The sequence below is a fragment of the Bos mutus genome, chromosome 14 (genome assembly GCF_027580195.1).
Source record: "Bos mutus isolate GX-2022 chromosome 14, NWIPB_WYAK_1.1, whole genome shotgun sequence".
Lineage (NCBI taxonomy): Eukaryota > Metazoa > Chordata > Mammalia > Artiodactyla > Bovidae > Bos > Bos mutus.
The window spans coordinates 45,303,018-45,329,212 of NC_091630.1; the positions used below are offsets into that span (position 1 = coordinate 45,303,018).

Here is a 26,195-nt window from a genome sequence, read left to right on the forward strand (position 1 = left end):
ATTCAACTAATAAAGTGAAAGTCACTCAGTGGGACCCAGTCAGTCCATGGGTCTTTGCAACCCATGGACTACACAGTCCCTGGAATTCTCCAGGCCAGAATACTGGATTGGGTAGCCCTTCCCTTCTCCAGGGGCTCTTTCCAACCCAGGGATCAAACCCAGGTCTCCTGCATTGCAGGAGTATTCTTTACCAGCTGAGGCACGAGGGAAGCCCAAGAATACTGGAGTGGGTAGCCTATCCCTTCTCCAGCGGATCTTCCCAATCCAGGAATCAAAACGGGATCTTCTGCATTGCAGACGATTCTGAGCTACTGCTGCTGCTAAGTCACTTCAGTCGTGTCCGACTCTGTGCGACCCCATAGACGGCAGCCCACCAGGCTCCCCCGTCCCTGGGATTCTCCAGGCAAGAACACTGGAGTGGGTTGCCATTTCCGATCCAATGCATGAAAGTGAAAAGTGAAAGTGAAGTCTCTCAGTCGTGTCTGACTCTTAGCGACCCCATGGACTACAGTCTACCAGGCTCCTCCGTCCATAGGATTTTCCAGGCACGAGTACTGGAGTGGGGTGCCATTGCCTTCTCCATCTGAGCTACTAGGGAAGCCCTATTCAACTAATAAGTATTTATTAAATGAGTGTCTATTTTAGGTGTGGAGCACTTAGCAATGAACAAAACAGACAAATCTCTGCCCTCACGGAACTTACATTCTAATGTGGACGTAGGCAATAATTGAGGAGATGGTTAAATAGATAACATAAAATTTTAGGGCCAGTAAGCACTGAAAATTAGGCAGTGTAAGAAGATGCAAGAACGCCAGGCTAGGCATGGGATGTGTTGCTCCTGTAGGGTCACTGGTCTCAAGGGATGACAGTTGAGCAGAGAACTGGCTGAAATGGGGGACAGGGCCCTATGGAGACCAGAGAGAAGGGCCCCAGGTCTAGGGAGAAGTGTGTGAAGGTCCACGAGACAGCACTGAACTCAAGGTGCTCTACAAAGAGCAGAGGAGCTGGTGTGGCTGGAGCTCTGGGGTTTGGAAGAGTGTGGTAATGAGGCTGCTGAGACTGAGCAGTAGATGGCGACGGTCACGAGGACGTCAGGGCCTGAGTCAGAAATTGGGATTTTGTCCTAAAGAGCAGCTAGAACATTTACATTTCACATCTATCTTTCCAGATATGTTCTCAATTCCCACCCAAAGCCCACAGCTCAGAAGAGCATAGAGGAAGTAAGGGACTGGATCAAAGAGGCAGCCCATATCCTCAGAGCCTGCACTCAGACCCTGTCTCTCACGAGGCTCCATACTCTTGGACTGGCTCATGCCATCCCTTTCTTTCTTTTTAAGCACCTCACCACACACAAGATCTACTGGCATATTTTTTAAAAATAATTTTTTGTTATATTTTGGCCACACCGAGAGGCATGTGGGATCTTTGTTCCCTAACCTGGGATTGAACTCGTGCCCCCTGCAGTAGAAGCCCAGAGTCCTAACCACTGGCCCACCAGGGAAGTCCATCAGGCCATTTCTTGAGCACTCAGATGGTGCATCCTATCACTGGATTGGCAGGTGGTACAATATAATAGTTAAGAATCTTGGCTCCAGAGCCAAACCATCTGTGTCCAGATTTCAGATCCATCAAGATCAAGTCCTATTGATCTTGCATAAAGTTCTTCATCTCTGTCTCTGCATCCTCCTCTTAAATTGGAGATGACAGTCAAGGCTCCTTGTAGCAACCATGAAGATAAACGAGTTAGGGATGGAAAGTTCTTAGAGTAAAGTGAGTGTTAAGAACATGAGATGTCATTTAAGAGTTGAGAGTTTCACTTGCCTAAAGTCCTATTATGGTTGCCAGTTGGTGGAGCGGGTCAGTAAGCCCGGCTCTTAGAACCACGTTGCTGCCCCGCCTCCGAGCAGTGAGGAGGGAGCTGGAGGTGGTACCAGTTAGGGATTTTTCCCCACGAGGGTTAGTTGTTACACATTTTCCATGCAGCACAGTGTGTGGCAGACAACCCCAGGACACACCCATCAATTCACCCCTGTAATAGTACGGCTACTCCGTCTTCTAAATTGAGACATTGAGGAACGAGAAGGGAAAGACACTTTCTCACAGGGCCCATAATGAAGCTCAGGCCCAAACTCAGCTTTCCCCTGCAAACCACAGTCATCACAGGTGACAAAGCTCTACCTGTCACCTCTGCAACTGCCACCTCACTCTGCAGCTGTGAGGCGTTCTTCACCTGACTTAGAGCATCGGAGAGCCTGAGGCGCAAGTGGCCTCACAGGTACCTGCTCCAGCGAGGTGTCCCACCCAGTCCTTCCTCAGGGCCCAGCTTGCTCTCTGCAGACACAAGGTTCCTTCCTGTTTGGAGACCAAATCCCTTTGCCTATGGCTTCTGCCCCTCGGGCTTGGCTCAGCTTTTCCAGGACACGGAGCCTCCCTGGTCTATCACCCAGGACTCTGATCATGTCCCCAAGCCCTCCTTCCCTCCCAGCCCCTGTGCAGGAGCAGTGCCCCCTGCCAGCATCACCCTCCGCCCACCGCTCGCCTCCTCGAAGGAGTCCTTCTCACCCTGCGTACCCTGTGGCCTCTCCATGACAGCGTCTTCTCGAGGCAGACCTGGGTGCCCTTCCCAGGGCTGCTGTTGTCGGCGCTGTCTCTACAGCATCACCTTTCGGCCTGGTGTGGTCAGACAGGGACCCTGTCTGTTCAGCTGAGTTTTCCTGGTGCCCAGTGTGGTTCCCCGGTCTCAATGACCCTGTTTTCTTTTCTTTTGTATTTTTTTAATATTTATTTTTATCTTTATTTACTTGACTGTGCTGGGTCTTAATTGCGGCATGTGGGATCTTTAGTGGCAGCGTGTGGGATTTTGTTCCCTGACCAGGATTAAACCCTGGTCCTTTGCATTGAAAGCACAGAGTCTCAGTCCCTTTATTTTTTATTGATGAATAGTTGATTTACAATGTTGTATTAATTTCTGCTGTAGAGCAAAGTGATTCAGTTATATACATATCTACATTCCTTTTCATATTCTGTTACATACGATTTATCACAGGATGTTGTAGTTCCCTGCACTCTACAGTAGGCCCTTGTTTTCTTATCCGTCCTGTATCTGTCAGTCTACATCTACTAATCCCAAACTTCCAGTCCAACCCCCTCCCACCCCTGACCCCCTCGGCAACCACCAATCTACTGTCTATACATCTCTGATTAGAATTGCTGAATCATATGGTAATTCTACTTTTAGTTTTTTGAGGAACCTCCTTACTATTTTCCACAATGGCTGTATCAATTTACATTTCCATGAACAGTGTAGGAAGGTTTCCTTTTCTCCACACTCTCTCCAGCATTTGTTATTTGTAGACTTTTTCATGAATGGTCATTCTGGCAGGTGTGAGGTGGTACCTCATAGTACCACTGACTCTGTTGACTGAATGACGGTACCCAGTTGTCAATCAGACAGACAAGGCCCCTCCCTCTGGGAAATAATGACAGGCTGTGACAAGTGTTATGAGGATAATGTGTGATTTGCTGGCGGTGGTCAGGCCTTCCTGGTCTGAGACCTGACTGTTGACAGGCAGCTGGTCCTGAGGAGAGGGTGGCTGGAGGGACTGGCCAATGTGAGTCCCTGAGGTCAGGGGGAGTTTGTCAAAGTCAGGGAACAGAAAGGAGGCCAGCACAGAATGGAAGGAGCGAAGGGAGAGAAGTCGCATGGGCCCCAAGGGCAGAGGGAGGTCCTAGAAGGATTTAGGTGACTTGATCTTGGCGACCTGATCCTAGGGTGAAGTCTGCTTTGAGAAGAGTCCTTTGGCTCTTGCCTGAGGAGGGCGGCCACTCAGCTGGCCCCTCTTCTCAGACCCCCAAGCCAGAGTCTCAGGCAGGCCCTCTGACCTCCTTGTCAGACCCAGCACCAGCCTGGTCCTGGGAAAGAACCTGGCGGCAGAGGTCACACCTCAGTGTGACTTCAGTCCCTCTGTTAAAGGCAGGGTGGTGTGAAACAGCACAGGTGGATTATCTGACACTTCTGTAGTCAGAAGTCAATCACGGTTCACAGGGCTGAAAGCCAGAGTCAGCAGGGCTGTGTTCCTCTCTGGAGGCTCAGCGGGGAGAGTGTTTCCTTGCTTTGTCCAGCTTCTGTAAGCTTCCCCCATTCCCTGCTTCCTGGCCCCTTCCTCCATTGTCAAAGCCAATATGTCGCAGCCCTCCGACCCCTCTTCCATCACTGTGTCTCTCTCTGACTGGAGGTGGGACAGGTTCTCTAATTTTGAGGGCTCGTTGGATCAGATTGAACTCACCAGAGAATGCAGACTAATCTTCCCATCTCCAGGCCCTCAGTTTATCCCGTCTGCAAAGTCCCTTGAAAACTGTTATTCACAGGTCTCTGGAACAAGAACTCAGATGTCTTTGGGAGGCATTATTCTGCTGCCATGGAATGCCAGCAGATCCTAAAAGGTCGATCAGATACAACTGGTGAACTGTTGGAATATAGATTCAAAAACCAACTTTAAAATACATTATTGAAGTTATCAGGGAAATTTTAACATGACCCGGGTATTTAGATGATAGAAAGGGTTTATTGTTAGCTTGCTTAGGCCTAATCATGGCACACGGAAAACAAGGCTGTGAGAGATACAGTCGCTTGCATGAAGACACACAGCTGGTCTGCAGTGGAGCTGGCATTTCTTTCTCTTTTTTTTGGCCATGCTTCAAGGCATGTGTGATCTTAGTTCCCTGAAAGGGACTGAATCCATGCTCCCTGCAGTGGAAGCATGGAGTCTTAACCACTGGCCCACCAGGGAACTCCCATGGAGCTGGCATTTGAGTCTAGGCCTGACAGACTTCAAGTGCCATGCCCTCTCACTTCCTTGTCCAGGCGACCAGAAGAGTGTATTCGTTTTCTCCTGCTGCTATAAAAAACCAACAGGCTTAGTGGCTCAGTTCAGTTCAGTTGCTCAGTTGTGTCCGACTCTGTGACCCCAGGGACTGCAGCACGCCAGGCTTCCCTGTCCATCACCAACTCCTGGAGCCTACCATGTCAATCTTATGTCAAACTCACGTAAATCGTGTCAGTGATGCCATTCGACCATCTCATCCTCTGTCGTCCCCTTCTCCTTCTGCCTTCAAGCTTTCCCAGCATAAGGGTTTTTTCAAATGAGTCAGTTCTTCTCATCAGGTGGCCAAAGTATGGGAGTTTCAGCTCCAGCATTAGTCCTTCCAATGAATATTCAGGACTGATTTTCTTTTGGATAGGCTCAGCACAACACAAATGTATTATCTTAGAGTTCAGACAGGAGTCTTAAGTCTCACTGAGCTGAAATCAAGATATCTGCAGTTCCTTTTTGAGGCTCTAGTATCTCCTTGCCTTTTCTAGTTTCTAGAGGCCACCCACTTGCCTTGGTTTGTGTCCCCCTTCCTCCACCTTCAGACTAAGAACATTGCGTTTCGTTGACCATATTTTTGGCCACATCTTTCTTTCTTACCAAAGCCAGGAAAGGTTCTGTAATTTTAAGCACTTGTGTGATTAAATTAGGGCCTGGGTGGCACTAGTGGTAAAGAACCCACCTGCCAATGCAGGAGACAGACGTGGATTCTATTCTTGGGTCGGGAAGGTCCCCTGGAGGAGGGCATGACAACCCACACCAGTATTCTTGCCTGGAGAAGCCCATGGACAGAGGAGCCTGGAGGGCTACAGTCCATGGGGTCGCAAAGAGTTGGACACGACTGAAGTGACTTGACACGTGATTAAATTGGACCCACTTGGATTATCCAGGATAACCTCTCCATCTCAATGTTCATACCTCAGTCCCATCTGCAAAATCACTTTTACCATGTGAGGCAGTATATTCAGCTTCTGGGGGGTAAGACATGGACACCTCTGGGAGGATTATCCTGCCAAGCTTAGAGATAGATGCTGTCACCATTCAGGGACGCTTGCCTTTGTGCCCAACACATGTTTCCATAAACGCCATTACAAAGGGGACTTTTCGTTGAAGCAAAAATAGAGACAACACACAAATTTTAAATGAATGCTCTTGGTAAAACAGACCCAGCGTGACTGGACGGCGAGAACACGATGAGGGCGCCACTCGAGCTTGTTCTAAGCACGCTGAAAACACTCCTCTTAGCACAGCTAATCCTTTTTCAAATTTGATTCTGTATTATTGTCAAGGCTGGCAGCTACGTGGATTAACCAACAGTCAGAGCCTGATCACTGAAATAAAGATGATGCCTAAGTCTATAGTTTAAATGTCCCATTTTGTACTAATTCCCCAAATTCTCAAGCCAAAATTCCTATTCTTTGCCTTAGGAGATGGTCTAAAATGTGCATGTCTTTTGACCACCCCCACCTCTTTTTTTTCCCCAGAATGAGTAGTCTTCACCTTAGCTGACATCCCTTTGTTCCAACAGTAGGAGTTTTTTTTTTTTTAATAAAATACTAATTTTATTAAAATTACCCGAACTAACAGGATTGTGTAAGCACAAATGAAAGTGGGGACGATAGTGAAACTGTTAGAAAGCAGAGCAGCAATTGGTTTAATTAAAGCTCAATATAATCCTATTTTTATTTCTTAAGTCCAACCATGGATTCATCTGAAATGTAATACAGATTGAGGCTTCTATCATAATGTAATAAAATTTAGAAATACAATGTTCTCTTTGGGGTTTCTTTTATTTCATATAAAGAGAGACTTGGCATTTTGTTACAGACTTTTAAAAGTAAGAAAATGATAACTTAGAAACATTAAAATTCACATTCTTTGGGCAGTAAGGCTTCAAACCTACTGAAGAAAAGACCTTCTGGTTTTTCAGTCATTTAAGTGATTTCACAGAGTTGACCTCAAAGATTATTGGGAGGAGTGAGGGGAGTCCTGGGACTTCCCTGGCGAACCCATGGATAGACTTATTTTAATGTAGGGGGCGTGGGTTCGATCCCTGGTTGGCAAGCTAAAATCCCATGTATCTTGCAGCCAAAAAACTGAAATAGAAAACAGAAACAATATTGTAACAAATAAAATAGAGACTTTAAAAATGAGCCACATTAAAAAATAAAAAAAGTGAGAGGAGTCCTGAGCTCAGTTGAAGATGTTTGTAATTTGAAGCCTGTGATTTTCTCATTAAAGGAGACTGATTTAATGAGCCACATATAGGTCCATTTGTGTGCGTTCTGAAATGAGTCCAGCAGTTAGATCTACTCCCAGGAAGAGTTCCATATGAGCAAGCACTTTAAGGGGGAAAAGGCTAAACAAACCTTGAACACTTAACTTCAAAATGAAGGCCACATTTGGACTTGTATGGTTACCATTGACTTTAATGGGAACAGCCTGTTTCTGGGGTTCAGGATGTGAAATCGGTGGGAAAAGTGTGAAATGGAAAAAAAAGAAAGGAATAAAAGGATCTATTGGGCATCCTGTTCAAAGACTCCTAAAAGTGCTGCGTGTCAAGAGGGGATGAGTTAAAATTCACATTTTGCTAATGAACCATTGTTGTCTCTCAAAGAATGATTTAACGCTGCTACATTGTCGTTACAAGCTATTTAATCCCTGCAGAAGAAAGCAGGAAGAGTAGGCACTGGTTTCAAGTCTGCTTAATTGCTCATCAACCAGAGGAAAGTTAGAAATGACAGAAATGACTGGAAAGGCTCACCCCTATCCTGTGAACACACACACACACACACATGCAAACCAAGACCAACAAACCGGCATGGGAAGCATCTTATTGGCATTATGTTTCTGGCATTGCTATAACTACGCACAAAACAAGCCCTACATGAAATGGTAGCGACATCTGTTCTAGACCCTGTGGGGCTTTATTCCCAAAACAGTTGTAAAATCTTTGGGGGACAAAAATATTTCTTTGTATCTATGCAGATGCCCTCCTCTAAGGAAAACACACACACACACAAGTGGATACAAGTGATGAGCTGGAAAGACACTAAGAAAAGGAAATGTCATCCACTTTTTAAAAACACTTAAAATTTCACCTTTCAAACAAAGCTACATCTACTGCCTTGGATAGACCTTTATCAGTGGTAAAGAATCCGCCCGCCAATGCAGGAGACAGAGGAGACATGGGTTTGATCCCTAGTTGGGAAGATCACCTGGAAGAGAAAATGGCAACTGACTCCAGTATTCTTACCTGGAAAATTCCATGAAAAGAGGCAGGCAGATTTGTTACCACTGAGCCACCAGGGAAGCCCTGCCTGTGTTATACAGTAAGCCCTTACTGTTTTCCTGTTTTATGTGTAGTAGTACTCTTGCCTGGAAAATCCCATGGATGGAGGGGCCTGGTGGGCTGCAGTCCATGGGGTCGCTAAGAGTCAGACACGACTGAGCGACTTCACTTTCACTTTTCATTCTCATGCATTGGAGAAGGAAATGGCAACCCACTCCAGTGTTCTTTCCTGAAGAATCCCAGGGACAGGGAAGCCTGGTGGGCTGCCGTCTATGATGTCACACAGAGTCGGATACACCTGAAGCAACTTAGCAGCAGTAGCAGCAGCAGTGTGTATATGCTAATCCCAAACTCCTAATTTATCTTCCCCCTACCCTGACCACCACCACCCACTATCCTCTCTGGTAACCATAACTTTGTTTCATATGTCTATTTCCATTTTGTAAAGATGTTCATTTATATCATTTTTTTTTACATTCCACATATAAGTGACACCATATTTAACACTCACTGATACCTCACTGAACATGATAATCTCTAGGTCCATCCATGTTGCTGTAAATAGCATTATTCCATTCTTTTTATGGCTGTATGGGAGGGATTGGGGGCAGGAGGAGAAGGGGACGACAGAGGATGAGATGGCTGGATGGCATCACTGACTCGATGGACGTGAGTCTGAGTGAACTCCGGGAGTTGGTGATGGACAGGGAGGCCTGGCGTGCTGTGATTCATGGGGTCACAAAAAGTCGGACACGACTGAGCGACTGAATTGACTGAACTGAATATTCCATTGCTTTACCACTTCCCTGGTGGCTTAGTGGTAAAGAATCCTCCTGCCAATGCAGGAGATGCAGGTTCGATCCCTGGGTCAGAAAGATCCCTAGGAATACGTAGTATCAATAGTGTATATATGTCAATCCCAATCTTCCAATTCCTCCCACCACCTCCTTCCCCTCTTGGTATCCATATATTTCTTTTCTACATCTGTGTCTCTATTTCTGCTTTGCAAATAAGTTTATCTGTATCATTTTTCTAGATTCTACATCTAAGCATTACTGAATGATTTGTTTTCTCCTTCTGACTTACTTCATTCACACTATATGACTGTCTCTAGGTCCATGCAGTTCAGTTCAGTTCGATCAGTCATTTCTGACTCTTTGCGACCCCATGGACTGCAGTACGCCAGGCTTCCCTGTCCATCACCAACTCCCGGAGCTTGCTCAGACGCACATCCATTGAGTCGGTGAAGCCATCCAACCATCTCATCCTCTGTCATCCCCTTCTCCTCCTGCCTTCAATCTTTCCCAGCTTCAGGGTCTTTTCCAGTGAGTCAGTTCTTCGCCTCAGGTAGCCAAAGTATTGGAGCTTCAGCTTCAGCATCAGTCCTTCTAGTGAATATTCAGGACTGATTTCCTTTAGGATTGGGTTGGATCTCCTTGCAGTGCAAGGGACTCTCAAAGGTCTTCTCCAACACCACAGTTCAAAAGCATCAATTCTTTGGTGCTCAGCTTTCTTTATAGTCCAACTCTCACATCCATACATGACCACTGGAAAAACCATAGCCTTGACTAGACGGACCTTGTTTAGACGTTTAGACTAGAAGGACTTTGGAAGGAGTTATGCTGAAATTGGCTAGGCTGAATGTGAGCAGTTCTTATATCTGAAGAAAATAATGTGAAGTGACCCAGGATGTGTGCTGGGTTCACGCCTCTGCTCTGCCACTTACTAGCCATGTGACCTTGAGTAGGTTATTGAATTCTTCATGGGAAGGGCCCATCTTGCAGGGCTGTGGTAACACCTGAGGTCACGCAGGTAAGGGACCTGGTCTCATGACTGTGGCACAGGGATGCTCATCAAATGGCAGCAACTGCTGTTTACAGAGAAGATAAAGTATCTTCATTGCCTTTTATAAATTAGAAAGAAGTCCTCTCATACTTAGAAGCGATTGTATTCAGGGTTATCAATAAGATGTGGGCTGGATTATCTCATCAGACAGATAAGGGAATGTTATTTGAAAGCCTTTAAACATACCTTTGGAGGGAACCAGCCACATAAGAATTCTGAAAATCCATTCATGGCATCAAGTGAAAGAGTATGCCGCCATTCCAGCTGGGAGGACGTTCTTGGAGAGGTGACAGTCATCTTCACAGCGCTTGGGGACCTGCCTGTCATGTTGATTAAATCATCCAAAAGCTTTTGCAAGAGCTAAAGCACGCAACCTGTTCCCTGAGACTTCACCTTCATCTCTTAGGGGCACCTCTATTTGGATGGAAGAGAATGAGTTTCAATGGGTCCTGGATTCTGTGAGCCAAGACATAGCATTTCTGGTATTGACACAACCTGTATTCCCCAAGCAACTACTGAAAAATGGGCTGAGCAGTTAGCTCATAAGTGAGTTTTGCTTTTATTTTTTAAGAATTTTTACTGGTGGTCATTTTGGCTATGCTGGGAATAAAGCAGGACCAAGAAGCCCTGGAGCGCTCAGGAGTCTCATTCAGGACTCCTGAGCAACAGGAGCCACATGCAGACAGATGACTGTGGAAGGTGTTCTGTAATGTCCATTTGGGAAGAAATTGATAAAAGTCAGCATTCTTGCCAATAATTCACATACTGCGAGCAGGCCTGGTGCCACCCTCCATGCGAGTGCACAGGGGGCGGGACTTCAGCACTCAGGTTCACGTGACAAGCCCACAAGGATGTGCACACCCGCAGGGCCATGCTCAGCAGAGTCACGTGGGCAGGTTGCCCAGGCCCCCTGAGTATTTCAGGACTTGAAAGGACCACAGAGGTCACTTCATTGACTTTAAAACATTCTAATTCCTGTGTGAATTACTTTTTATTTTAAGGAGGAGAAATGTCCAAATCTGAGTCCTTTGAGGGTGAATTTAACTTTTGAAGGCAACCAAACTTCCCTCAAAGTTAAGTCTAGTGAATAAAGTAAATGCTTAGGATGGACAAATGAAAAATAAAGTGGGGCCATAAAATGACAAAACCGGTTGGCTCCAATGATCCACAAGTTGTTCTGAGAGGTAATTCCAAAAGGACCTAGAGAAACAGGTGCTCCTCAGAGCATTGTTGTGGATACAACCTCTCTGAGGGCAGAGGGAAGTTCATATCACATCTTTCAAAATATGCGTGCATTTTGGTCCAGAAATTCAACTTATAGGACTTTATCACAAGGAAATTATTGGGACAGTAGGCAATGATTTAGTATTAGAAAGCTTGGTTGGTGCAGTGTTTTTGGTTTTTTGGGTCATGCTGTACTGCATGTGGGATCTCAGTTCGATGACCAGGGATGGAACCCATGCCCCCTGCATTGGGAGCTTAAAATCTTAACCACTGGACTGCCAGGGAGGTCCTGGTGCAGCGTTAATAAGAGCCTAAAAATTGGATGTGGTCTCAATGTCAACAGTAGGGATTGGTTAAATACAGGAAGGCACATAAAGTCAGTGAGATACTGTATAGTCCTGCAAAATGCCGTTGCTGAAGTGTTTCTGTTGCTATGGAAAATCGCTAATGATTCAATGAAAAGAGCAGGTTCTAAAACAGTGTTAGGATATGATCCAGGTTAAAGTGCGTACCGGTGAGGAGGGGGATAGAAGAGGATCGGAAAGACATGCACCAAGTTTTGAGTGGTGTGTAAGACTGAATATTTTCACATTCTTTTTGCTTGCTTACATATTATGATTTTTCTGTAATGAGAAACTATTTTTATAATAAAAAGACAATGAAGGAAATATTAAAGAGAGGAGAAAGAGGGTCTTTCCTTATAGAGGAATGATGATGTGCCTGTAATTGTTGTTAGGGCTGCCGTAACAAAGGACTACCCACAATAAATTCAACACTAAGTTCTTGTCTCACAGCTCTGGAGGCTAGGAGTCCAAGGGCAAGGTGTAGGCATGGTTGGTTCCTTTTGAGGGCCATGAGGAAGGAATCTGTTCCATACCTCTCTCCTAGTTTCTGGTGGTTGCCCGGCAGCCTTTGGTGTTCCTTGGCTTCTGTTGCATCAATTCAACACTTTCTTTTTTTTTTTTTTTTTTTAGCAATTCAACACTTTCTTAACTCACTTTCTTAACACAGTGTTCTACCTGTGTGTGTTTCTGTTTTTGAATTTTCCTTTTTTTGTAAGGACATTGGTCATAATGGGTTGGGACCCACCTTAATCTAATTAATATATGTGTGTGTGTGTGAGCTCAGTTGTGGCTGACTCTTTGCAAACCCATGGACTGAAACCCACCAGACTCCTCTGTCCATGGAATTTTTGAGACAAGGAAACTGGAGTGGGTTGCCATTTCCTACTCTAGGGGATCTTCCTGACCCAGGGATCAAACCCGAGTCTCCTTCATCTCCTGTATTGGCAGGTGAATTCTTTACCACTGTGCCACCTGGGATGGATGATCTAGTATGACTTAATCTTAATTAATTATGTTGGCAAAGATCTTATTTCCAACTCAGGCCATGTTCTATGTATGGGGGATTGGAACAACATACGAATTTGAGGGTGGACATAATTCAATAAATAATAGTAACCCCAATGAGATGGCCATACTGGTCCTACCCAACTGAGGTTAGTGCTTACGTGTCACTGTAGCCTACGCCAGCTACTGTGTAGTAGGAGCCTAGACCGAGATCAAGGGTAATGGGGCTGGGGCACTGCCATTCCTAAAGGACTCTGGGTTTAGAGAGATAGTGATGAAACACAGAGCCCAGCACAGCCGCCCCATCATCACCCTGCCCCTGCCCCAGCTCTCCCAGGCCAGAGCGGAGGCATCAGTGGGCATTCAGCTGAACTGGGAAGATCAGCTGAGAGATCTGAAAGGAAGAAACAGCCTGAAGGAAAAGATGAGGATATTTTAGTCCTTTTGGTTGAATATAGCGGTTGATATTTTAAAAATAAAAGGACTAAAAAAAATGTTACAAACATTACACAAAAATCTGCACATAGATGTTGATAGCAGCTTTATTCATAATCATCAAAACCTGAAGTAACTCAAGATGTCCCTCAAACTGTGGTATATCCAGACAATAGAATATATTCAGCAATAAAAAGAGATGAGCTGACAAGCCATGAAAAGACATAGAGGAACTTTAAATGCATATTGCTAAGTGAAAGACACCAGTCTGAAAATGCTACATACTGTACACTTATAGCTGTATGGCATCAAAAAAGACAAAACTATAAAGATTGTAAAAAAAAAAAGGAGTTGCCAGGGATGGGGAAGTGGAAAGGGCTCGGAGGGGTGAACACGTGGAACATGGGATTTTTAGGACAATGAAATTATTCTCCATGATGTAATGGTGGGCACATGACATTGTACATTTGTCAAAATTCATAGAATGTACAACACAGAGCAAATCCTACTGTAAACTGTGGACTTAAGTTAATGATAATATATCAATATTTCATCAGTTGTAATAAATGTACCTCTGTAATGCTGGATGTTAATAATAAGGGAAATGATGTTGAGGGAGGGGGAAGGGAAGAGGGTTTCCCTGCTTCATGTTTCTATAAACTTAAAACTGCTCTCAAAAAAAAAAAAAAATTAAGTCTATTAACTTAAAAATCTGAACCAAAAAGATATATTACGTATAAAGAGATGCAGAAAAGATCATGCACTTAACTACCCAAAAGAAGCTGCTGGCAGATAAAAGTTTGAGCAGTGGCAGGAGTTAACTCTTTTACAAAGGCCTTTGAGAAGATGCAGATGACCAAAGTGTGACCCAGCAGGATCTCCAAGATACAAACAAGCCTGGCCGCTCACACCTATCTCAGACTCAACAAAGCCCTTCTAAATCGAGCTTAAAAGGGTGGGCTGTGGGGGAGGGGAAGAAGAACCAAATTCTTATTCAAAGAAATAACAGTTTGGACCGTGCACAAGAGTGTCAACAAGTTATGCAGATCTTATCAGCATCACATTTTTTGGTGCCTCCCAGCTATTCAGCGAGGCTCCACCAGCCTGTCAACACCCTTCGGCATCCCACGCATCCGGGCATATCCCTACCTCAGGAGGCTCTGCGGTGGCCATGCGGGCCTCCCCAGGGCCCCCACGGAGGCAGATTTTTTCTCTATGTACAGAATACCGTCATCATACCATCCCATCGGAATTCAAGAGTGTCTTTGGTCCCTTTCACCGCTCACATTCTGTGACTTGGTTGGGGCTAAATGTCTGTAAAATTGACCAGTACATTTATGCTAGCTTTGGACAGTTGGGAAAAAATATCTGATGCTTTCACATCTGGAAGAAGAGAACATGTAGTTTCAGGAATGTAAGGAGAAATGATGCAGAAATCATCATTGAACATAGATAGGCTTCTATGACATGTTTCTACATTTGCGGATAAAACGTTGTTGCCATCTTACAAAATTATGGATAAGGCATAAGGTTTATGCAGGTTCCTCTCTCCACCTCTCCCCACAAACACACAAAAATAAAGCCTTTCTAGGACATACATTGCTCCATCATAATATAGCCTCTCAAATGTAATTTTGTTAAGTGATACAAAAAAGCATTTATTTAGAGGAATGAAAATGATAGCCTTTACTATATATCACAGCTTTCTTTTACCATTGCATTCCTGTTTATTACATGAAAGTCAGTGAATGAATCTCCTTGTTTGTGTGTTTGTTTTCATTTTTAGGCAGCATTAAGTGCCTTGAAACAATTTTCTGAACAAGGACTGGATTCAATGGAAGGGGCAATGAATATTGAAAAAGGTTCTCTTGAAAAGTGAGTACATCTTCTGTGGTATTACATTTGTAATTTTGTAACTTGTCTGGAAAATAAGATCAACATCATAATAAAGTGAAAAACTCAAGACAATAATATCTATATCCTGCAAAATTATTCATAACAATTCAGTGTAAATAAAAGAGAACCAGTATATATGTTCATATTTGTTGCCTCTAAATATCTCTGTGAAAGTTTTAATCTACTGATGGATCATTATTTCTGCATTTTAATGCCTTTGCTGGAAATAGTTCTGTGAGTTTTATGGACCACAGAGACCTGCAAAACTTACAAAAGATGACTTTGATTTCAGACTGTTGGGTGTTCTCTGACTAAACCATTTTCTGAGGTAAAATTTTGCCCTCAAAGCCCTGCTAGGTTGTAGGCACAACAGAGAAGGGGAAAAAAAAAAAAAAGAAGATGAGAGCAGGGTTCTCTCCCTTTGGCTTCATTTTGTTTTTTCACGTTGTTATATGAAGCACTGGCGCACACTGTCACAAAACTGTGGCTTCTGAGGGCTGCAGAGGCCAAATCGCAGCTTTAAGAAGAATTTCTAAAATCCAGCTCATACCACTTTTATGATATTGAACATAACGTTTGATCCGAGGGACTGAACTTTAGGTCCCTCCAGAGATCCAATTTATACTAAAGAAATTGCAAGCCATTGTATTTACCATAGTGGAATCCAAATTCTTTCCGAGCAGGAATAATAGCAGGTGAGACTTCAGAACTCATACAGGAGATAACATTTTTAGAATGAAAAAAAAAAAAAGGAAAAGTCAGATAACCCAGGAAGTCAAAACCAAATATACAGATCTTACAGTTAAAAAAAGCTTATCCACCCCCCCACGCCGACCAAGATAAAACAGCATTTGGTCATTAATATTTAAAGGGTGAGAGCGTGAGAAGAAAACATTTGGTAAACAGACGTGGCATTTTAAGTTGTCTATAGATTGGCAACCATTTATAAGCTAATTTAATCAAAACCATTTCCACATGATCTCATCAGTAGACTATCTGAACATAAATATTGTTGTTTCACTTTAAAATGTCACTTTTGTGGTGACCTTTGAATCCTGTGTGCCATCTGCTAATAAACATGTCTGAAGATGTGCAACCCTGGACCTTCAGCTCTTGTTAATGTATTAATCTTCCAGACAAGCCCAGCATCTGGGAGAGAAAGCGAACAATAACCAGACACACCCGGGCTCCATCGCTCAGGACTGCAAGAAATCAAGGTCGGTCATCTAGCAGCTCCCATAACCGCGCTGCCACCGCATCCTTATAAACCTGTCAGCACGCATGAGGGTGTCTGTGTTCAAGGAAATGAATGACTAATACCATGATTTGAGTCTTATGTGAAGACAACACTATTCTAACACAAGGGATAATAGACATAGGACTGTTTATTCAACTGGGGGAAAATAAAACTTTGAGCATTTCCCTTGGAACTTGAGATCAGATCATAACTCATTTGCCCAGAGGCAGCAGAAATCCGATCCTGCTACTGGAGCTTAAAATAACAATTAATGAAAAGTGTTAGAGAAATCGGGTTTGGTTTTTCAATGATGAATAGAGAAATTGGGTTCGGTTCTGTTGTTAGGATTGTTTTCTCGTGGCACTTGTGTTCGCTTCTATTCTCTCTCGTTTTAAATAATGCCTGACGATTCCAAGATTAACCAACGATGTGCTGTGCAATGTGATGGTCGTTGTCTTCATATAGAGTCACCCCAGTTTCTCTTTCAATGCAGATGTTTGTAAGCTTCATCCTATATCAGTATGAATAACTTCAGGGTGCACCACTCAAAGATGTATGCCAACAACCATGGTGGAAATCAGGTCAGACTTGTGATTACACATATGAAATAAGGGTAGGAACAACTGGTTTCAATAGACGCCAGGAATTCAGAAAGAAAACAAAAACCAGTTGTGGGTTTTGAACGCCATCATCCTATTAGCCACTGAGGAGGCGTCTTGCCTCTCCAGCCATTTCTGTGGATTCCACGTTCGTGGTGGACATCGCTCCCACCCCATCCATGTGTTGTAAGCTGCTCACTGTTTGCATCCAAAGTGTTCTTTGATAACTGCCTCTGCACTTGGGTCACGGAGTGGTATCAAAAGCAGTAATGTACACGGCGGGGAAGGAAGGCCAGTCAGAGGATCCACAGAGGTCTTGCCAGCCACACTCTGGACCAGCATGTTGGAATCCAGGGTGAAGACAACGCAGTAAAAAAAAAAATGTGGTCGGTTTCTGTGTGAAGCGTGGTCATTGTTCTTCTTTCCTTGTTTCGCTCTCCTCTCTGAAACGTCACCCCAGTGTCACCCGTCCCGAAGGCGGGCCCGTCACTGCACAGTGCTGACAGTAGGGGACATCCAGGCTTCTCTTGCTACCAGGCTGCCTCTGCGAAACTGCAGGGCTGCCTCCCTGGGTGACTCGGAGCCGGGTTCCTGACCAGCCAGCGTCACCTCATTGTTCAGGTTTTCTCCCTATTGATCTGCCAACGTTGTGCAATGAGAAAACACTCTATGGTCTAACTGCTCGGCCCAACGTGACAATAGGCCTAGAATTATATAAGGTTTCACAAGCAAAACCACCGCAAGTCATGATCTGGCTGACTCACACGCGACTGGAGGATAAACAAACAGCAACAGAAGGAAATCACTGGAGGGTTGTTCTTAATGACTCCCAGGCGGGGAAGTCCGCCAGCATCGAGAGGGCTGGGTGCCCTCAGAGGAAATAGGTTTTGCTCCCTAAAGTCTGGGCCCTGGTGGAGATAACAGCCCATTTGTAAAGTTTGGATTCACAAAGATCAGCCAGGTCAAACAATAAGTCTGCTGCCTGGCACCAGGTGAGGAGGGTCCTACATGACACCCTGGGAAAGGGGGCAGGCCCCTCCTTCCCCCTAGGCCTTTCAGCACCTGAGGCTCTGGCTCTGGGCTGGGCAGGGACCATGCCCTGTCAGCATCACTCAGACAGGATCTTTAAAACACATCTTCAGTTTCCCGAATGCCATAAAGTGCCTCCCACAGCCCACGGTCCCAACACCACCAAGGCTGGCCGGGCTGTGGGAGATGGATGAGCTCAGGAAACAAACAAAGCTCATCGTTTCTCACAGCCCAAGCATCTGAGGTATTTACTCTGGAACCTTCCGACAAGTCATCCTTGGAGGTGAGCACACAGGAGTGGCCGTGGGGGTAGTGGATGGACATTTGCATCGAGTTTCAAGTTTAGTGAGACTCTATGTATTCAAATTCCCATCCAGCTACCTACTTGAGGAGCCCCAAAAGGCCTTTCGAATTTTTCCCTTTAGATGGTTTTCCAGCAGCCTTTCCTGGGAACTGGTTGGGTTTCCTTTGGGTTGAATTAGCATTGCAAATGATGGGTGGCCTGCCATGTTATATATCATTAGAGGGGAAACCATTAAGTAGATTTATTGAAAGAATGTTTCTTCAGCACAGGGAGATCTTTTTGATGAAAAATGGAACTCATTATTCTTTAAAGGACACAGATTGACTTATCTTCTTTATCAATTACAGTGTCTGCTTTCAGCTTTTCTCAATCAGCAGCAGGCTTTGTAGTCACTTCCCAGGGCTGAAGCCAATGTGTTTTATGGAAGAGGTTTGTTTTTACATTTTAATTGGAAATATAATATTGCACTTTGGAACTCTGACCAGCCCTTTCCAGCACAACTTGCCAAAGATCAATGGTGAGACACCACCCTTCAGGCTGTGACAAGGACCCTCCTCCCCTCTCCTGGGGTGACCTCTCTGAGGTGTCCTAGTATTCTTTGGCCAAGCCAACATTCTCAATGGTGATTTTTTTTTGACAGCTTCAACCAATCTCCTGCACCATAAAATAAAAATAGATTAATGAAAAACTTACCTTATTATACATAGGTTTTTAGGACTCCTAGTGACCTTGGAAATGTGATCCAGACCAACTGATTGGTCTTTAAATCCTACTGCTGTTGAATTATCTGTGCAACTGGCCAGACTCTGTTCTGTAACTTTTAATTTCCAAAGGCCACTTGTTATCATCATGGCCAAGAATGGTAGGAAAAGCCAACAGTTTTTCATTAGCTGTCATTAATGGCAAAATCATGTGTCTTTGGGTCTTTCCCAACCTTCCCCATCACAGTATAAGTCCTTGATAAATGGATAAATGATACACTGAATAAATGAACAAATGGACAAATGAATGATCTATCAAAATGATAGATAAACCTGTTGAAGAAATAAAATTTAAATCTCACTACTTAACCTGACACTTATGATAATATACCTCATTAGTGTTAACAAGATGATTGTACCTTCAATCCCAGGGGGCACTGGGGCATTTCTTAAAAAACACAGCAAGTCAAAAGCCCCCCTTTACTTCAGAGCACTTTGGACCCACGAAGACCCACCATCTTGCCCCCAGCATCCCAGTTTTGCATGAACATCTCTTCCTTGGACCAGCAGATTCAATTCCAGTCCTCACCCCCAGACAGCTTCCTTTATTTTCCCAATCACAGAAAAATGTCCCATGGGGAGGGGCTTGTAATATCTGGCTCAAAGCAAAGACTTCCTTAGACCTGATTTCTGGTGGACACCACCCAAGTTCCAGCTCATCTCGCTGAGACTCATTGATCGATTGTCTTGCTGGGGAGGCTTCCCTCTTATAGTCTAACTTCTTAACGTGACTAAAAGCTCCCTTGACTGGATCCCCAGCACACTCTGATGTATGCTGGGAATGCAGAAAGTAAATAAACAAATGAAATTACTTCACCCTCAAGAACCCACATTCTAGCTGGAGGGAAAGTCAGACCAGGAAGTGAGCATGAGAGGTGAGCGTGTTTTCCTCAGAAAGCTGCATTGTAGACTGTTGTTTGTCTCTCTCAGTCCCTAGTCAGTCCCTCACTTATCCCACTCAGCTTTGGGCAGCATTCTGTATTCTGGTGACACTGTCAGAAAACCCCACGCCTTTGGTAGTATACCTAATGTCACCTTCACACACTCTCCATGTTCACTGAGTGGTCCCCCCCGCAGCCCCAAATATACATATACCAGGTAAAGCTCTTGAAGCTCACTTACCTCAAGAGGCTGACCAACTGAATCTACCTCTTGTTGTATCTCTCGATCTGGAACGGTGCCCACCTTAATATGGTACGGGTGTGCATACTCACTCAGTGGTGTCCGACTCTTTGTGACCCCGTGGACTGTTGTCCGCCAGGCTCCTCTGTCCATGGGATTCTCCAGGCAAGTATACTGGAGTGGGGTGCCATTTCCTCCTCCAGGGGATCTTCCTGACCCAGGGATGGAACCCAAGTCTCCTACATCTCCTACATTGGCAGGCGGATTCTTTACCACTGAGCTACCTGGGAAGTCCCTTAATATGGTAAGTACTTGATAAATGTTTGTTGAGTAGATGAATAACCCAAAAAACCCTGCCATGATGGATTTGCCACCTAACAGGATCAATGCTGGCCTGAACGCATGGACAGGGAAGTCTGGTCTATTGAACGGAACCTTCTGCCTGTAAATAAACTAGTTCTACTTCTGTTCATGTGCAGTCTTTTTGAAGTCATTTAACATCTTCAATTTTCAACGTCTCATCCAAAAGAGTAGGACTAAGGATATATGGAAGTTGAGAGTCTATTTTTTTTTAAGTGTTTAAGTTGTGAAAGTAAATAAAATATTTCAATCAAAGTTAGTGGGAATGAGGGAAAAAGCCAAGATCTAGGAGTCAAGAGTCTAGAGACATGGTTCAGACACAGATATGACCTTGGAGAGGGATTTAGCCTTCCTAGGCCTCAGTTTTCACGTCTGTAAAATGATGAGCTCTAAGAGCATTGCAGGTCTAAATTTATGTTACCATTAATACCTCTATTACTAGTGGTATGCTTGAATTCAAATCTTGTCTCTAATATGTGAATTTTTAAAATCAAATACCTGCAAGGAAAATACTACTCATATCAATTAGGATTCTTTGGCTGTGAATTATAAAAACTTAAAAATCATCTGTTTTCAACTTTCAGTTCAGTTCAGTTCAGTCACTTGGTCGTGTTCGACTCTTTGTGACCCCATGAATTGCAGCACGCCAGGCCTCCCTGTCCATCACCAACTCCCGGAGTTTGCTTAAACTCATGTCTGTCGAGTCAGTGATGCCATCCAGCCATCTCATCTTCTGTCATCCCCTTCTTCTGCCCCCAATCCCTCCCAGCATCAGAGTCTTTTCCAACGAGTCAACTCTTCGCATGAGGTGGCTTTAATAATTACCATTTTTATTATTCTATCTTCTCTGTACCTGAAAACTTGTTTCCTGGGGTATTTTTTTTTAAGTTGGAGGATAATTGCTTTACAATGATGTGTTAGTTTCTGCTATACAACAAAGTGAATCAGCTGTAAGTATACATATATCCCTTCCCTCTTGAGCCTCCCTCCCACTTCCTCCTATCCCATCCCTCTAGGTCATCACAGAGCACCAAGCTGAACTCCCTGTGCTATACAGCAGCTTCCCACTATCTGTTTGACACATGGCAGTGTATACATATATATATGTGTGTGTGTGTGTGTTAGTTTAATTGTGTCTGACTCTTTGCAACCCCATGGACTGTAGCCCACTAAGCTCTTCTGTCCATGGGATTCTCCAGGCAAGAACACTGGAGTGGGTTGCCATTTCCTTCTCCATATATGTATATATACATATATATGTACATTATAAAGCATGTATATATATATATATATATATATATATGTCAGTGCTACTCTAAAAAAAACTATTCAAACCAGCAATGGGAAATATGTTCAAAAACTACAAGGAGTTCCAGAGAACCTAAGAGCAAAAATGCAGAAGTAGACTGGAGTCATGAAGTACAAGGCTATGCGGAAACCAGGAAGCTCTCCTTCTCTCTCTCTCTCTCAATTCTCCTCCCCTCTCTGAATGTGTGAATCATTTCTCTCTCCATACCAGCTCCTGCTTCTCAATTGCACAAACCAGAGAACCTGGCTACCAAGTTCACAATCACCCGAGGGAACCCTGAGTCTCTCCGTTGATTTCATTCCCTGAGTTGTGGGAAGGAGCTCCTGCTTGGCTCACCTTGGATGGATGTTCACCCCTGACCCCTGTTGTACAGATATGACTGCCTCAACTCAGCCCCTTTGGAACAGGACAGAGTAGTCTTCAGAGAAGCAAGAATCGCTGTTTAGGGAGAAAACCCAATAGTTACCTGCCTTCTGGGAGGGAGTTGTGGGGGACAAGCTTCATTACAGTCATGTGCTAGTTCTTCCTTTCAGTGTAAACAGTGAAGCTTAAATCAGTGAGGAAATCTCTCCAAAGTCATAGACTGGTCAGAGATTTATGAAGGCTGTACTGTTTTGTTTGGTTTTCTTTAATCCTTTCAGTCTTTAGTTTCAAGGGTCTGATGAAACACAAAGTTATCTTGAGTGAGTCACAAAACTACCTAGGTTAAAAAAAAAGAAAGAAAGCTTCCCAGTGATCCCAAATTGGTGGTGGTGGTTTACTCATTAAGTCGTGTCTGATCCTTTGCACCCCATGGACTGTAGCCCACCAGACTCTTCTGTCCATGGAATTTCCCAGATAAGAATATTGGAGTGGGTTGCCATTTTCTTCTCCCGGGGAGTCTTCTTGACCCAGGAATCGAACCCAAGTCTTCTGCATTATAAGCAGATTCTTTACCACTAAGCCACAAGGGAAGCTGATCCCAAATTAGTCTATTTTTTAAAGCCCCCTTTCCTTCAGCATGAATAATGAGAAAATTAGGCAGTAGAGGGGTCATCCTTTGTTGGTGATAACAGAACCAGAAGCCTGACTGCCACATCCCTACTTTTGTCATCCTGAGTGGATTTTAAATGTCAGGGCATTGCTGATTCTTACAACTGAAGTGGCTACAGATGGAGGCCATCTTGGTTTAGTTTCCCTTCAAACTTTACTTCTAAGTATAAGGGAGCTCCAAGAAGAGAGGAGACTGCGTTATTTAAGTGGGTGGGAGAAAGCGGACAATAGAGATGATCAGAAATTTGGATTCAAAGTATAAAGTAAAGGAAACAGAGGTGACAGCCTTGAGGGAAAAAAAGAACAGAGAAAAGCTGTGAACAAAACTCATTTCAACTAAACATGTTTTTAAAAGTAGATTGACGTCTGACATTAAATTTCATTCTGACCGATCACTGAGCAGCTGAAGATATTGTTTCAACCTGTGTTGTTGTTGTTTAGTCGCTGAGTCCTGTCCAGCTCTTTTGCAACCACATGGACTGTAGCCCACCAGGCTCCTGTATTCATGGGATTTCCCAGGCAAGAATATTAGAGTGGGTTGCCATTTCCTTCTCCAGGGGGTCTTCCTGACCCAGGGATTGAACCTGAGTTTCCTGCATTGGCAGGTGGATTCTTTACCACTGAGCCACATGTGTAGGTCATAATTATTGGATGCAAAGATAATTAGAGTTTCTGGATTAGATTTTTTAGATTGTATGCAAATTATAAACAGAGTTTCAATAAAATATGTTTTCTGTGATGAGGGGGAAGTAAAGTGGGTGAGGAAGTCAAGATATGTTGGAGAAAAATGGAGGAAGTGGAATGTTCTGGAGAAAGTATCCATGATGGGAACAGATTCAGTGATCCCAGCAGGTAAGTTTCTAGATGCTTTCACCTCAACATCAGGAATGAGTGGTTAACATCTGTTTCCTTCCGAGCCTGCCACTAAATCTATATGTGTAGTCATTTTCCAGAAAGGTGTTTGGCCATTCAGCCTTCCTCATCCCCAGAGTGCAGGGGGAAAGAACTAGGTCCTTCTTCACCAACTTTAGAGCAATATCAAGCCCTCAGCTTTGGCAAAGATCAGGCTTGGATGTGAATTCCAAGGAGAATTTAGCTGTTGGGGTTATCTCTGATATCAGAGAAGGTCAGGACTCTTTTTCGCCTGGAACCAGAGTAGCTTCCACAGTCATCACAACATAACACACAGCAGCTGTTCAAGGGTTCATCCCCACTATAGCCACTGCGTCTGTCTTAGGAGAAGAAGACACTACTAGCCTGGAAATGTCTGGCTAAACATATCTTTCTAACCATAATCAAATCTTAACGTATCCATCAATCAGCAAATATAGATTGAATCTCTATCCCTGAGTTACTCATTATGGGGAACCCCTGAAGCTTCAAGTAATGTCCCTATCATAAAAGAGCTTCCGATCCAACTGGGAAGATAAAATGCCAACCAGATACACAGAGGGGGAAATGCAAGAAGACAGAAACAGATACACTTCATTAGAAATCAATTTCAGTTTCTTCTGCTTTCACAGTGAGTATGAGAAGCATCATGGGGAAACAGACCAGTGATCCAGGTTTTGATTTGAAAAGAATGTCTACTCTGAATTCCCGCTTTCCTTAATCTGGTGATCTGGTTCAACCAACCTGCAACCAAAGTGCTGTAGGAACCCAGTTTGCATGGTTCCTTTTCCTGGGGTAAGTCCCTGTGATAGCTGAGGCTTTATGAGCCACCACCCTCTCCATGGTCACAGCTTCTACCATCACCACCAGCCTTCCCAGCTACTGGTATATAATCCTGATCTATCCTTTACCAAGAAAACTGTTGGATATGGTTAAGAGTTGGGATTCCTAGACTGCCTAGGTTCAGCTCAGCTTTTCCACTAACTCCCCCTGTATTTTCAGGTTAAGTTCCTATAACTTTTCCAAGCCTCACTTTCTTCAGCTATAAAGTGAAGATGGCAGTGTTGTTACATGGGTTAAATAAATGAGTTTTATGAATGAAGACATGTAGAGCATTTTGGATTTCCCTGGTGGTCCAGTGGTTAAGAATTCACCTGCCAGTGCAGGGGACACAGGTTCAATTCCTGGTCCTGGAAGATTCCACAGGCCACAGGGCAATGAAATCCATTCGCCACAACTTCTGAGCCTGCGTGCCCTAGAGTCCATGCTCCACATGGAACAGAAGCCACAACAATAAGAAGCTCCCTACACTGCAACTAGAGGAAGCCCAACCACAACAACGAAGACCCAGCACAGCCAAAAATTTTTTAAAAACGTAGTGTTTTGAACTGTATTCAGCACAGAGCAAGTACCTTATAAACATGAGTTATTACAATAATTATGGATCAACCACTGTGTGCCAGATAAAAGTGCAGAGAAGAAAAATAGGCTGCGATGAATAAGGCACAGCCCTGTTTGGCATCGGGGAATTTTTGTTTCTTAAAGGCAGTCGTAAAATATGCACACAAGTAAGTACTACTCCAAACTGAATGTTCTCAGAGATGTGGGCCAGGAAGCCCCTGTGGGCCACTCAGATAACAAGATCATCATTTTTGATATGCCTTCTCCACAAAGCCAAGTGTCTGCGGCTCCTAATGCCTCTTGGGATTCATTTGGTGAGAAGGACCCACAAGTGGGAGAATTACTTCTCATGAAGGGATTACACATTTCCCACACACCTCATGCTACACCTTCCACTCTAGATTCCTCAGACGACCAGGGGATGATGGCGGGCGAGGACTACCAGTGACCCAAAGAGGCACACACAATGTCAGTAGTCAGGAACCAAGGCTGGTGAACTGATACTGAGATACCAGGCTGGCCTTGGCTTTTGTCGTTAAGTTTCTTGGTGGTAAACAGAAAGAACTGGAGGGACTTCTCTGGTGGTTCAGTGGTTAAGACTTTGTGCTCCCAATGCAGGGGGTCCGGGTTCTATCCCTGGTCAGGGAACTAGACCCCACATGTCACAACTAAAAGATCCTGCTTGCTGCAACTAAGATCTGATAATAATATTCAAAAAGAGAGAGAGAGAGAGAACTGTAAATAGCCCTGTCCTCATGGCCCATATGGAAGAGTCAGTTTATCTCTCTGTTCTTTCTGGTTACAAGTATGCCCTCACCATTGTGTCCTTTTCCCTTGTTTCTTTAGTATACCATCCTGAGAAGGAGAAGTAGAGGCCCAAGAAGTGGGTAAGCTTCCCAGGTGGCTCAGTCGGTAAAGAATCTGCCTGCAATGCAGGAGACGTGGGTTCCATCCCTGGGTTGGGAAGATCTCCTGGAGAAGGGAAAGGCTACCCACTCCAGTATTCTTGCCTGGAGAATCCCCATGGACAGAGCACCCTGGCAGGCTGCAGTCAATGGGGTCCCAAAGAGTTGGACACAACTGAGCAACTAAACACACAGAAATGGGTAATAAAGGATATTTACAATGGAGTAGAGATAAAGAGGGTCCCAGTGAGGGTGGCAATGGGAGGAGGGAGAACAGGGAACATAAAGAAGGTAGACTGGACAGGCCCTGATTGCCAAATGGATATAGGGGTG

At 44.3% G+C, this 26,195-nt stretch overlaps 1 protein-coding gene across 12 annotated transcripts in view; it reads left to right on the forward strand.

Annotated features, from left to right (window-relative positions):
* The window catches only part of STAU2 (staufen double-stranded RNA binding protein 2), a 309,920-nt gene extending 292,781 nt beyond the window's left edge, over positions 1 to 17,139 (forward strand). For all 12 annotated transcript variants that reach the window (XM_070382255.1, XM_070382251.1, XM_070382254.1 and 9 more), the window contains 2 exons: positions 14,803 to 14,891; positions 16,049 to 17,139. In XM_070382255.1, the coding sequence (XP_070238356.1) occupies positions 14,803 to 14,891; positions 16,049 to 16,142 (183 nt within the window). In that variant the 3' untranslated portion in view covers positions 16,143 to 17,139. The remainder of the gene's footprint in view (positions 1 to 14,802; positions 14,892 to 16,048) is intronic.
* The last annotated feature ends 9,056 nt before the right edge of the window (positions 17,140 to 26,195 follow it).